Genomic DNA, 14,446 nt, shown 5'->3' with positions numbered 1-14,446 from the left:
ACACTTATGGATCTGGACCGGCTGCTCTCTTTAAAACAGCTTTTTTATTAAAGGCATTTATAAAGGACTGAGTCTGTGTACAGCTACAAGTTTGTTTGTTTTTTTTAGTTCTGCTGCCTTATCAATGCTCTGACCGGAGCCCTCTGAGAGGATTTCTGTATACACAGCGATATACATTTTAACACAAGGCTCACACACTGAGGTAGAATTACAGTCACAGAAATCAACCTTCAGTTGTGGCTCAAATCAATAGTGCATTTTTCCATCCACTTTAACTTGTTTTCATTCTGGTCCCTGCTCTTTCATTTGGAAAGATTTCATCCGTTTTGTTGGTCTTGTTTTTGCAGTGAAAGCTTAGACCCCGAAAAAAAATACACATCAAGCTACAATAAGAGTGTGTCACTGGAGGTATAGTGTTGTGAACATTAGCGCACATGTAGGCGTATAGATACATACTGAACGTTTTCAAATGGTAGGTTCACTGCTTTTACTCCTAACCATATACAGAAATATTCTCTTTGTCATAATTTACAATTATGCAAAACCTCACTTATAGCTTTGCTTCTTTAGAGACTTCAAGTTCTGCTCGGTTAGTTGGGCAAAAGGCCTTCATGATACATATTCTTTTAGGAAAGAAGGATCAGATTTGACTTTATTGGTATTTCATCAATGTTTTCTTTTGGCTACATCCCCAAGTAAAGACACTACAGGTTACAAAAACAAATATATTAACTTGCAAAGAAAGCAGGATCACTTTCAAATGACTGATATGCAGCATAGACTTTATTATATGAGCTGAATTTTTCAAGGAAATAAAGCCACTGCAGCTTATTAGCAAGCATGCATTGTTACGGTTTTACAGAAGAAAATAGACATATATATATATATATATATATATATATATATATATATATATATATATATATATATATGTATTACTGTGAGCGTCCCACTTTTGGAAATTAGATCATCCATAAAGGTGTAAACAATTACTCATTGGGCTGTGACTAAGTCCAGTGAAAAGCTGCAACATGATGTCTCCATTGGTAAGGCTTTGCAATTATAAATGAAAAGAAATATTTTAACACTGTGGTTTACCCATTGTTACCAGAACTTTTTCTACTAAAGTATTTATATTATATCTTCATACTTTATTATACAAGCAACCAATTTATGGAAATAAATTGGTTGCTTGTATAATACAGTATGATGATCTTCATTCACCCCAGATGTTGGTGTTGTTCCTTTACTGGAGTTTGAGGTGGGTGTAATGATCTTCTGTGTGTCAAAAACATCACATCTTGCACCACGGAACAGACAACTGAGTCGAGGTTCTATTAGTCTAAATACAGAAAAGAACATGTTCACATTAAAAGTTTGAAGCAGGTTTGTTCGCTATGGAAACCAAAGGTATAAATATAGTTGTTATTCTGCCACAGCATCCAACAATCTGTTTCTCCTACCACAGCATCCCCATCCCTGGGAGAGAAACAAAGCTATCCTCGGGCTTAGCCTTAGCCAAAATTCCCCATTTCACCCTCCCTCGTTATTTCCTCTATGTATTTCTATGCACCCTCTCCTCCTCCAAAAAAAAATGTCTTGAATGACTTATTCTTTGCCACTTCACTCTCTCAGTTTGATTCAAATCTAATCAAATCAAGCTTTATTTGTCATTGCATAAATACAGTGTTAGAACAACGAAATTCAAGGTGCCACTCCAGATCAGTGCTTTAAAAAAAGATTGCCTATATAATGGAATTCTACAGTTATCTATCCAAAAACACCTCATTACCTCCCTGTGAGGTGACTTAGCTAAAGGATATTCTGCTTATAGTGCCTGCTATTGCACCCTGAGGAGTCCTTTATCTATTTGCATTGCATACGTATCACTATCTGGGAACGTTTTCTTTACACGCATGGATTCATGCCTGTTAAGACGTCAGGTAATAAAATGCTCTGTGTGTGTGTTTGTGTGTGTGTGTCTCTGTGTGTCTCGTTCTGTGTCTGTGTCTGTGTTAGTTACAGTAACCTTCAGTTTTGCAGTTTGCAACTACAAGTATTTCTGATTGAATACAATGTTTGCAGGATGCTGGATGTGCCTGTTCAGTTTTATGACCTTTGAGCCCCAAAAAAAACTTTTCAAAACCCAATGCAGCATTTTTAAAAATGCATAAGCATCTATTTCAAAATGAGCATTACAGGAAAAGCCAAGGCTTTCGGTCCAGAATATTGTCCATTCATCTTGGTGGGCAACACAGGTTGAGATTTATTTATGTATCTATCTATCTGACACACCATACATTATTTAGCAGCTTCACTATTTGTGGTTTTTAACAGTTGCCTCCTGTCTCCAGATGTTGACTCTAGTCTGTTGTTTTTTGTATCGGAATGAAAATAAAATAATAAAATAAAATAAAATAATAAAAGTCCTTTATACTCAATATTACCGTAAAATGTCATAAAGGGTGTTGGCAAAAATACTGGTTGTGTCATTAGTCAGATCATGTTGATTAAACATGAGAGTGTTATGTGGTGTAGTTGCAAAACACTTTAATCTGTACTATTTAAGTGACATTTTAAACTTACTGTGGCAGTAAAGGAATGGTTGAACCAAAATCTGACCCACTATACCCAATCATAGAGGTACACCTGATTAAATACACTAAACACATCTATATGAGTTACTTCTGTTAATATAACGTGTGAATGTTCCTTTTTGTGTGACAGGTGGGGAACCTTGGTCTGCTCTTCATGTTGCTGTTTTTCATTTACGCAGCCCTGGGAGTGGAGCTGTTTGGAGAGCTGGGTAAGTCTTCTCTGCCACCAACTTAAAGGTGCAGTAAGTGATTATGCGCAAAGACAGTTGACATTTGAACTCAACCAAAGATCCTTTATATACTAAAGGCAGCGCAATTCAAGCAGCGCCAATGGTATGAAACGGTACACACTTCCCGTCTCATAAAGGGGCGTGGCCTCGTTTGAACGTGTAGTGAACGTCGTGTGGATAGATGAAAAGTTATCTGTGAATAATTTATTAATGTGTTATTTTGCTAACATTAGATATTTACACAGCTATAAGAGTTTAGCATAACGGAGATTAGTTTAGTTTGGGCGTTCACTAACGTTAGCTGACGTTAGCTTCTCTGTGTAGCCACATCTCGCGAGAGTTTGGTCCTGAGACAGAAACAGGTCTCAAACAAAGTAAAATTTTCTCCTGATGCGTATGTCTGAAAAATGCCATTTTAGTGTCAGAATGTTCTGGACATATGTGGCTTGTGAAAAATGGCTGCAGTATTTACTTTGGTGACTATGGGGCGAAAGACATGGTCACAACCTGTGTTCACTTCTCCCATTGGAGTCAATACACACAGACCTGCCGCTAGTCTCCCACGTGACACAGATACAGGAAACTACTCTGATGGCCAGATGTACTAATGCTTTTGCGCCCACTTCAGGGGTTTTTGTTTCGCACCGTGCGTGTAAAAGCATGGCGAGGTATGTACAAACAGGCCGCACTGAGGTAAAAGCACAGACTGCCTGTCGCGGGAACTGAAAATGGCAAATTGCGCTTTTCCGTGTCATGCATATGCATTCATGGGAGTTTACCATAAAGAGATGGGAGGGGAAACGTAAAGTGCGCCTAATTATGTATTCTGCGGTATGTACAAAAAACGCCTGCGAAAGCGCGCCTCTATTTCGCAGTGAAAATTCACCGCCTCTTAAAAGCAGGTGTAAACCAGTCGCAAGCGGGTTTCCTCGCATACGCCTCCTGGTGAAGTGGCAGCAGTAATCTGAGCAAGACGAAGACATAGGCCAAGAAGAGGAGCTGAAAAGATTTTTGCCACAAGGATCACACTTTTTCAGTTGAGTGAACACGAAATCATTAAGCGTTACAGATTAAACAGCCATGCAATATTACAGTTACTGGAAGAAATCAAAGATGACATTGAATCTCCGACTCAGCGTTCACTTTCCATTCCAGCAGCTGTTAAACTCCTCGCTACATTACAAATATTGGCATCAGGATCATTTCAAACAGTCCTAGCATCAGCAGTGGGAATATCGCAGTCTGCACTCAGCCGTATCATAGCACCAGTACTTAACGCTTTGCTACAGCGCACTAGTCAATACACAGCGTGTGCTTTCTGCGGATTGGCCGATAACGCTACTTTCGCAAATGTACGTACATCTGGCCCTGAGTTGGGGCGTCTCGGTTCTAAAGCGTCTCTGACTCAACTGCCAAACCAATACATCTTTCCAGTTTTTTTTGACAAGGAAAATAAAGGAACGTTCTCCACAGTATCATTTTGTAGAAATTGTGTCCTCTGCCACAACGTTTCCAACGTTAATTGCCTGTCCCTTTTCTTTATGACTAACCATATCTCAAGATTTGTAGTAATTTCTAAAGATCGCACATCCTGGACAAAAACCTGCTGTCAAGCAAACAAAAATGTATCCAACTCTATGCTGTAAAAATGAAAAAAAGGACCTTGAATCAAAAAGCAGTCAACGTGAAATTACAGTCAATCAGCCAAACAATTAATAGTCTTAATTGGGCACGGGAATGAAAATGACTTGCAAATAATTGTGTTTAATGTGTGTGTGTTTTTGTATTAGAAGGATAAATCCCTTGAGATGAATCATCTCAATTTCGAAGGGGTCCTTAAGACAAACATACAGACAAAATACAAAATGCATTCACACTTTCACACAGCACTCCCAAACCTAACTACTCCAACACCAACTGACTCCCCCCCATTAAAAATACAAAATATATACGTATATACAGTAAACTCTATACACAATAAGTTTGCATACATCCCAATTGCGCTTCTATTTACAGTATATGCATGAACAGGCGACAACACATTAAGGAGGAGAAAATAAGAAACTAAAAAAGAAAAGAAAAAAAACAACATGAATCATGTGTCATGTCAAATTAGAAGCAAGAGCAGGTTGTTTATAGATAATTAAAGACAAATGCCTTAAAGAAACCAAACAACGTAATAGATCTAAGTGAGCCGGGCAAGGTGTTCCAATCAGATCGGTCTCTAAATTTAAAGGCCTGTTAACACTGCTTAATCAAAAATAAGCCAAATCTTTCAAACTTAATTAACATAGATGAACAAAGGACTGAAGCACACATATTTACATGTCTTTAATAGTGGATCAGAGTCAAAATAGAGAAAGACATAGGACCACAACTGTACATTTGTCATTGGATGGTAGATTGAAGAAGATAGTAGACTAGTAGACTGTCACATATGCCGAAAGTCACATGGACCACAATCCTGGAAACCTGTCGTCCAGTCATGTTAGGGATTTATTTATTTATTTTTATCATATATAACCTCAAACTTAAACTCATGTCAAGCACCAAAAACATTCGTACAACACATCATAAGTTAACATGCACAAAGATACAACACAGCAAATTTCTCAAACTGTTGTGATCGAAGAAACCGAAAACTTAAAGTTGTGATCTCTCAGAAAACCTTCACAAAAGTGTAACGTTACAAAGGTTTCACTCTCTACACCCTTTCTTTCCCTCTTCTTTTTCTTTTTCTGTCATATCTTCTCTCAGTGTGTAACGCTGACTACCCCTGCGAAGGAATGAGCCGACACGCCACCTTTGAAAACTTCGGAATGGCCTTCCTCACACTCTTCCAGGTTTCCACGGGCGACAACTGGAACGGCATCATGAAGGTACTTGAGTTTACAGCTGCTTAGTTCAGTGACGTGTTCAAACCGCACTTATCTCTTGACATTTGGATTGGGCTATGTAATCGACTAAGCTGATCGGTTTTCACTTTCCTCAGCGTCACCTCATCTCCTGCAGTACAGACAGCAGTGTTGGAATCTAACTAAGTAGATTTACTCTAAGTACTGTACTGTACTTAAGTACAAATTCCGCTACATTTCAGCGGGAAATATTGTACTTTTTAATCCACAACATTAATCTGACAGTTTTAGTTACTTTACAAATTAAGATTTTTGCACACAAAATAAAGTTTACAAAATATTTATTATGACTATATATATATATATATATATATATATATATATATATATATATACATACATATGAACTACCCAACAATGTACAGGCCTACAAGTACAGCTAAAATGATTAGACCATAAAACACTTAGTTGATTGACAGATTTGTTTGGATCGTTTCCAGTTTAGGATTTTGCCTTTAAGTACATTTTCCTGATGATACTCATATACTTTTACTAGTAACATTTTCAATGCGGGACTTTTACTTGTAACAGAGTACTTTTACAGTGTGGTATTAGTACTTTTACTTAAGTAAAGGATCTGAATACTTCTTCCACCACTGAGAGACAGCACAGGTTTTCTTAGATGAGGGTCAATCAGAAAGGCGGCAGACATACGAACGTACAATATTTTCTGAGCTGCCCAAACCTATTTCACACCAATCTCAGTCCAGAAGCAGAATAGTAATTGAAGGTCTTCAGTTCAGATCCCTGGACCAGACAAATTTTCGGTTGGGGGAAATGATTGAGTATTGAGCGGCACATCCTTTAGCAAAGATGCTGTTAGAAATGTAAACGTGCACTCAACAAGGATGAATAATGTTTAAAATTCACACTGTTTGATCCTCCTCTTCATTTCCTCATCCATCACCTCAATCAAGTCTCACTCTCTAATCAAAACCAAGTACCTTGAGCTCTTAAAATGTTATCACAGCTCATATCCGGGAAATAGTAAATCAGTGCTGATTAGGCTCTCAGAGAGATTGACTGACTGTAAATGAAAGGCCTAAATTTGTCAGGCCTTGAGCTTTCATCAAGCCAGATTGTGAAAGTTTGATGTGCTCCGTAAAGACATTACAAATTGCTTAAATTATGCTCTGAATAAGTCTCTTTTTATTGAACATAAAGGCTTTACTTCATCAGCTTGTTTTCCTTAAAATAATATTCAGATTCTTAAAAAACAAACACGTATACGTGTGAACGGACTGAGATGTAATCATTACTTTCTTTTACTCTTGTATTATTTCTTAAACAATAAGATTATTAGTTGATTAATCGCGGGACCGATTTTAATGTGAAACCAATAAGAAGATTTACTGTTTTTTTTTACTCAGTCCAGCCTGTTCTCATGAACTATAAGTTGATATAGCTAAATTTAACCGTAATGTGCATACATTTTCGTACTATATCATACAGACCCGTTCATGAGAGTGCCTTGCTCAGTTGAGGACATTTTGACAGGTCTCAGAAGGAAAAGCACAGGTGTATATAATCTAATTAATGATGGCTGAATTCCATGTAGCTGCTTGAGTTTTAGGGTCCTGGCTCACTATCACACTCTTGTGTTTTACTGGGACACTTGAATAGAATTGCGATTGTTATTAGTAACACCTGTGCTTTCCCTACTAAGACAAGTCAAAATGTCTGTGGTGAAAAAGGCCTATTATATTGTAAACTGAATATCTATGGACTTTTAGTCGGATCAAACAAGTAATGTGAACATGTGTCAGGGCCGGCAATGGGAAAATTCTAATGTTCATTTTTCAATATTTTCCGTCATTTCATGAAACAAATGATTAATCCTTTAATCTGAAAAAATAACTGACATATTGACGGTACCCTGTGGGGTTAGGGTTAGTAGCGCTATGAGGCAATGTGCTTACGAGTGAGTCCCCTGTATTGTTTGTATCAAGCAATGATATGACGCACCCATGTGAGCATGTGTGTGACACCATTCCTGTCACCAGATTGAGTAGTTATTTCACTCATCTACAGGTGGCAGTAACATGAAAAGAAACATAGCAATGCACCAACAAAGGCAAGGAAGGAGAAGGCCACAACAGTCTCTCTTCACTTACTGTAAACTCTTCTTCAACTAACGGACCTTCTCTGTGTGCTTCCCTCCACCTTTCCCTCCTGTTTCCTCTTTCTGTTCGTCTCACTGTGAAGTATAACATAAAGTCCCTCTAGCCAAGAAAAACATTTTCAAACACTCATTCATTCCCACCACCATAAACACCTTAAAGGTGCCCTGCCACACGTATTTCATTACTTTGTGGTAATGTCTGAAGTTCTGCCATGGACTCTGTAATGTCTGTGTTGTGGAAAAAAATGCCTTGGTTACCTTGTTTCAAGCCATTCTAATGTGGTATAGAAAGCCTACAGGAAGACTCAGCTCGATTTCTGCCAGTTGTCATTAATATTCAACAAGCTAAGCTGTTTGAATCTGATTGGCAGCTAGCCAATGAGAGCCTGGCTGTCAGAATCCTTTACCCAGCCCAACTGGGCGAGCTAATGAATAGTAACGAGCTAAGGCAATATGATGTCCGACTGACCAGCTTTTGTAATTGGCCTGATTTCTCTGCTTATTTCTTTTCAGTGGCTAGAGCTGACAGAGGAGGTAGCAGTTCATTTTCACATTTACAACATAACACAAACACATATGGACCTAACATATTTCAAAATGCAAGTAAAAACGGTTTTGTATGGCAGGGCATCTTTAAATAAAAAGTAATGACCCACACACCCACACAAATACTATGTCACACATGCATTGTGTTTTTTATCCTGTGTAAATTATTGTTTAGAAGCTATTGTATGTTTACTGTCCGAGTTTTTTTTTTGCACTTTCTGTTGAGGCCAAGTCTAAGGCCTCATGCAGACAGCCTGCGTCGGCCGTCAGACGGTCCGGCAAAAACGCAGGTCTTTCCATTATTTTTGAATGGGGTTAGTGCATGTAGGCTGCGGCAGGGGTTTGCCGTAGGGCGGGACACTCAGAAAAACGCAGCGGGCCTGACTCAACTTTTCAAGAAACGCAACCCCACGTCACACTGCGGTGGCCAATCATGTAACCGGCGATCAGACTCGTCGGTGTGTTTTGAGCCATGGTTTTACTCGGTGTGAGAATCCCACACAGAAAACAGGAACAATGACAATCACAAGCACTGAACTGCCCGGGAGCGTGTCCAATAGCTGAATGTTTCCTGCCACAACAAAGCACTCGCTATGTCTCTTTCTCCGTGAAATAAAGCTGCCTGCAAGTGCGGTCGGAAACGTCGAGATCTATAAACGATCTGACAGAAAACAGTGATTGTGAAACATAAAGCTTACTTGTGCTACATTGGAGCGGTAAAATAGCACAACTATACATCACACAAACAGGCCGTTTGTTAACTAACACTGCCACTGCCTCACAACCCTGCAGCAAATCGCCGGATCGCTTTTTTTTTGGTCTGAACATTTGAGCTTAAGGCGATTTTCTGTCACGACAGACAATACATTTTTTCTCTGAAAGAATCTGAAATCTTAAAACTATTCTTCCTACTGTCCATTCCCTTTTTCCCTTTCCTCACCCCTATACCCCACCTACCCACCAGGACACACTGAGGGAGTGCCCGCCGGGTTATCCGGCCACCGACTACGGCTGCCATGCGGGACTACAGTTCATCTCCCCGATGTATTTCGTGTCCTTCGTGCTCACGGCTCAGTTCGTCCTGATCAACGTGGTGGTGGCCGTGCTCATGAAGCATCTGGACGACTCCAATAAGGAGGCGCAGGAGGACGCCGAGATGGACGCCGAGCTGGAGCTGGAGCTGGCTCAAGGAGGCCTCTGCTGCATGATGGGGGGCATCGGCGCCATCGCCGGGGCCACCGGGGCCGCTGCCACCGGCGCCGCTGCGAGCGGGTCGGGCGCGGGCGGAGGAGCGTTTGGCGTAATCACATCGGGGACAGTCGGCGGTCCAAGTGGCGGGGTGATGGTGCCACTACGAGACGGAGGAGGAGGAGGAGGAGGAGGAGGAGGAGGAGGAGGAGGAGGAGGAGGAGGAGGAGGAGGAGGCGGTGCGGGTCATGAAGGCCACACACACCATCGATGTCGTCTCTACTCTCCTGCTCAGGTAGGTGGACTTCCAGACATTCAAGAATCAGAATCAGAAAAGTTTTTATTGCCACAATAAGTACACTTATGTGGAATTTGCCTTGGTGTGAGGTGCATACATAAACAAACAAACAAACAAACAAACAATATACAGAAAACAAATATATACAACAAAATAAGTGCACACATTTGCGAAGAATAAATAATATGTGTAACAGGCAGACTTAAATTCCAGAATAAAGGTTACCTCAAAGTGTAGTGACTGAGTTAACAATGCACATAAGAGTTGGCCAATATAGGCTCGTGCTCTCGGGTTTGGACGGCAACATGCAAATATCTTTTAGAAAAACAAAATGTTTTATGCAAACCCCCGTTGCATCCCCTACTCATTATTTGAATTAGTATTTCGGACATATTACCTATCAAATTCATTTTTCAACTCATACTTTACTTTACTTTACACTACATTCGTATGTTTTCATTTATTAAGCATTTGTTTGTGCCAGTAATTAACAGATCACGATCATCTCATTTTTAAACCAAATTGTAGCCCGGTGTTAACCGGAACGATGAAGCAAATCTTGGCCTGCAAATCACAAAACCAGTTCTTATAGAGCCATCAACAGTTGCCTGCATGCATGTGAATACATAAGTTAGCAAGCAACAATATTCAGGCTGTGAAAAATATACTAGATTCCTTTGTAAGACTGATGAATGATGTCCACGGGGAAACCTGGACACTGGAGCACACTGATTAATCCACTTTTAATTGTGTCTGTTTGCACAATTAAAGGCTGCAAATCAATCAATCAAGTCCCTTTTTCCCCTCGGAAGTTTGCTGAGAGGCACTTAATTTAGCTGCAATCTGCTGGAAGATGCACTGAGATCCCTGTTCCCAGCATTTGAAATGTCTTGCGTATGCTATACTGGAACTAGCGGTTAACTTCCCATGCCATGGCCATTTCTCGCCAGCAGCTAATCGTGTGGGATCATTATTGATGAGCCGATAGGCTCTGATACTACGGACCTCCTAACTGCATACTCCCTGCAGCATCGTTCAGATAGCTCTGCCGAGCGGATGAGTCATCAGTCATTGAAAACATCCCATTCACCAATCCATTCACTGACTGCACGGGTGCATTTTATGAGTTTAGTGAGACTTCAGTGATAGTCGCAGCCTCAGAGGTGTTGGTTTGTCCCTCAAGAGTTTGGTCCAGCGTAACAGCAGACCCTGCTGTCTCAGAGCGTGTGGAATCTAGAAAATGCAGCCACTGAGTGCTCAATCAATCAACCAGTAAGGCAATCGACTGAAAATGAATCAACTATTTTGATTTATGCCAAATATTTAATGTTTTTTGCTTCTCAAATGGAGATTGATGTTTAGATCATTTTTTTTTTTTTTTACTGCAGTTCAGAAAACAACAAGCAATTTGCAGACAACTTCCAGAACTTCTGATTGGGGTTTTCTTATAGACTAAACAAGTAATTGATTAATGAAAATCATAATCAAGAGATTAGCCGACAAAGAAAATAATTAGTTTCAGCCCTAGTGAGTCATCGGTCCTCATGCAAGAACCACTCAAAAAAGAACAGATTTGTTCTGAAGTTGCATGTATGAGTGACTTAAGAGAATTCGTGTCATTCACCAATGTTCTCATATTTACAATTTTCTCCTAGGTACAAAAAACATTAGTTGTAGCTCATGATGATAAGGCCTTAATCTTAATCTTAAATGGAGTTTAAAAAGCCTTTGTACCAGAAATCAACTGAATTAAAATACATAACTAAAATAAATGTAATGCTAAATTAATAATCTGTTCACCATTATTATCTTTGCTTCTTTTTTATTAGATTTTTTTATTTGATTGATTAATGTTGGTAATTTCTAGACTAAAGTTTAGTAGTTGGGAAAATACTCTCACTCCGAAGCAGAACTTGTCTCTTTAGATAGCAATTTAGGGGCGTTGATTATGCAAATCTCTTGAGCATGCTCTTCCTCATGAAGAAGGGGCATTCATCAGATTGGAACAGGTTAATTATGACAAGTGAATGTAGTTAAGAGAGTTTAAAGAATCCAGCTTGAAAAATGAACGTGCCACACAGAAAAAAAAAAAAAAAAAAGTAAGAGGTTTAGGATAAGAATACAAAATGTTTGTGTGTGTGACCCAAGGCCCTATTTTAACGATCTAATCGCATGGCGTGAAGCGCATGGCGCAGGTGCGTTTAGGGCGTGTCTAAATCCACTTTTGCTAGTTTGACGGTGGAAAAAATGGTTCAAAGGGCGCATGGTTCAAAAGGGTTGTACTTAATGTCTTCATTAATTCATAGGTGTGTTTTGGGCGTAACATGCAATAAACCAATCAGAGTGTCATCTCCCATTCCCTTTAAAAGCCAGGCGTGTTTGGACTTTGGTGCATTGCTTTTATGATGGCGGATTTGCACCGTAATATTTGTATTTGTAATCTTTTGCATGTTTGTGTGCTGCTGCGCTTCCCTTTGTCTTTGTGTCTAGGCGCACTTTACGACCAGATTTTTGTTGGTCAATGGCGCGATTACTTCCTGCTGCCTCACGATAGCAGTACGCCAAGAATGCACCTGAACACACCTCCATGGGCGCAAAGATGGGCGCAGGTGCATTTTCTATTTAATTGACATGGGCGCCGGACAGGAAATTGACAACTGCGTCGGTCTAGCAAAGACACTTGCGCCGGTGCAAGATAGGGTCCCCAATGTGTAAACAGGCTGTGGATATATTATAATGCTAAACCAAACAATACGTTATTGGCATGTTTACTCGGCTGTTTCAAGGCTTCATGAACTTCATCTACAGCAACCGTTGGTGCTGCACATCCAGACAGACTCTTAGGGACTTCACAGCATCTGGAGTTATCCTTACTCATGAAATACTGCTGCCCTACTTGTGCAAATGCAAGGTGTTGATGACATTTACACACATGCATTCAGCTCAGACATGATAACGCCGCACACACACACATGCAAAGATATTAAACTGTCGCTGTCGCCACCATTCTAAAAATACCATGATTGGGGGCCGTGGTCGTGGTGGCTCTTATTCTTCAGCTCCCTGATTGCTGCATCTCAAACAGCAAGTCGGTTCAAGCTGCATCTGTAATCACACTCACATAAAATTACAGCACCTGCAGATGAGAACAGATATTTTCTGAAGTACGCTTGCTGAGGCAGAAAGAAGGAAACAAGTAAATAAAACAACAAAGGCAGGAACAAAGGGGAGGTTGTGGGGGAAACAAGAACAGTAACGAAATGGAGAGAGGGAAAAATAGAACAAATGTAAATTAAAAAAACTATTGTTATTATTAGAAATTATAAAAAAAAAAAACAGAAGGAGAGAAAGAAAGTGAGTAGTTGGTACTTTGGAAAGCAAGTGACTTGTTTGCTGCAGCAAGTGGCTGAATGAATGTTTGAAGTGTTTGACTCATTGAATGATCGTCTTGCAACTTACTGACTGAGACTGTGTTTGCAGTGCACCAAGCGAGTCTACGGTGGAGTGTTTACTCCTTAACTGTAATGTGTTTGGGCAGTTGACAGCAGTGCTAAATAAACTTTCAAGGTGGTTCATCAGAAATGACCCCGTAAACACAAACACTGATTAGTGGAAATAGACGGAGCTTGCTGTTGGCCTCTGATTGCCAGCTGGACCTTATACCAAGAGAGCCATAACAACAAAGAGGCAGTCTGGACTAATGTTCTTGTGATGATATTTCTTAATGGGGTCTGACGTTTTCAGCAGACAAAGTTAATTTGTCATTAAAGCTGTTAAAACTGGAAATAGACCTTTTATTATAGAAACATATGAAGACAAGAAACCCCCAAGCATACCCCTTTATTGTGTATTCCACATTCTGTGTATTCTATATTTTATTCTGTAAATGATGTACATTACTCTGCACTTCTGGTTAGATGCTAAACTGAATTCTGCAGTCTCAGTACCTGCACACTGTGCAACGACAATACATTTAAATCTAATCTAATCTAAAACATTACCATTAACATGCACATAAATAAACATACAGAAAGAATGGAAGAAATTCAGTAAATCCAGGACACAGTGGAGTCAAGTCAACCACCGAAATCCAGCGAGAACACACATTTTGCGTTTACCTGTATCAAAACAGAAATGGACATATGCTCATTACTTACTACTTTTTTGGATCATTTGTGCTACAATTGCTCAAAGCTCAAAATCCAACATGGCTGCCTAGTGCATCAACAGTAGTGAAAGCTGCAGTAACATACAGTTATTAGCACTTCTGTCTTATTTGTGTCTCACTAAATCAGTCTGACCCAGCCCTGTCCAAAACTACGTTTGTTTGAATGAAAAGTTAACATTGTTTGAACTGGTTAACCAAAAAAAGCTGGCAATAAAAATAATGCACCAAGCTTAAAACTGCCTAAAAATGTTTGCCCAGGTATCAGAGCTGAAAACAGCTTCCTGAACTGAAGCTGAAAACCACTTGATAAGAGCAGTTAAGAATTCTAAAACTGCCAAAATGGTTTCTCTGTAACTAACTATTAGCAACCACTTTCACATTA

General features: G+C 39.7%; 1 protein-coding gene across 1 annotated transcript in view; it reads left to right on the top strand.

Annotated features, from left to right (window-relative positions):
- Positions 1–14,446, top strand: part of cacna1ib (calcium voltage-gated channel subunit alpha1 Ib) — a 213,934-nt gene that overhangs the window by 171,100 nt on the left and 28,388 nt on the right. The window contains exons 30-33 of the mRNA XM_028566047.1: positions 2,728–2,806; positions 5,585–5,706; positions 9,375–9,710; positions 9,819–9,893. Of these exons, the coding sequence (XP_028421848.1) occupies positions 2,728–2,806; positions 5,585–5,706; positions 9,375–9,710; positions 9,819–9,893 (612 nt within the window). The remainder of the gene's footprint in view (positions 1–2,727; positions 2,807–5,584; positions 5,707–9,374; positions 9,711–9,818; positions 9,894–14,446) is intronic.

This window comes from Perca flavescens, chromosome 2, assembly GCF_004354835.1.
Source record: "Perca flavescens isolate YP-PL-M2 chromosome 2, PFLA_1.0, whole genome shotgun sequence".
In the NCBI taxonomy this organism is placed as follows: Eukaryota; Metazoa; Chordata; class Actinopteri; order Perciformes; family Percidae; genus Perca; species Perca flavescens.
This window is presented reverse-complemented; position numbering and strand designations above follow the sequence as displayed.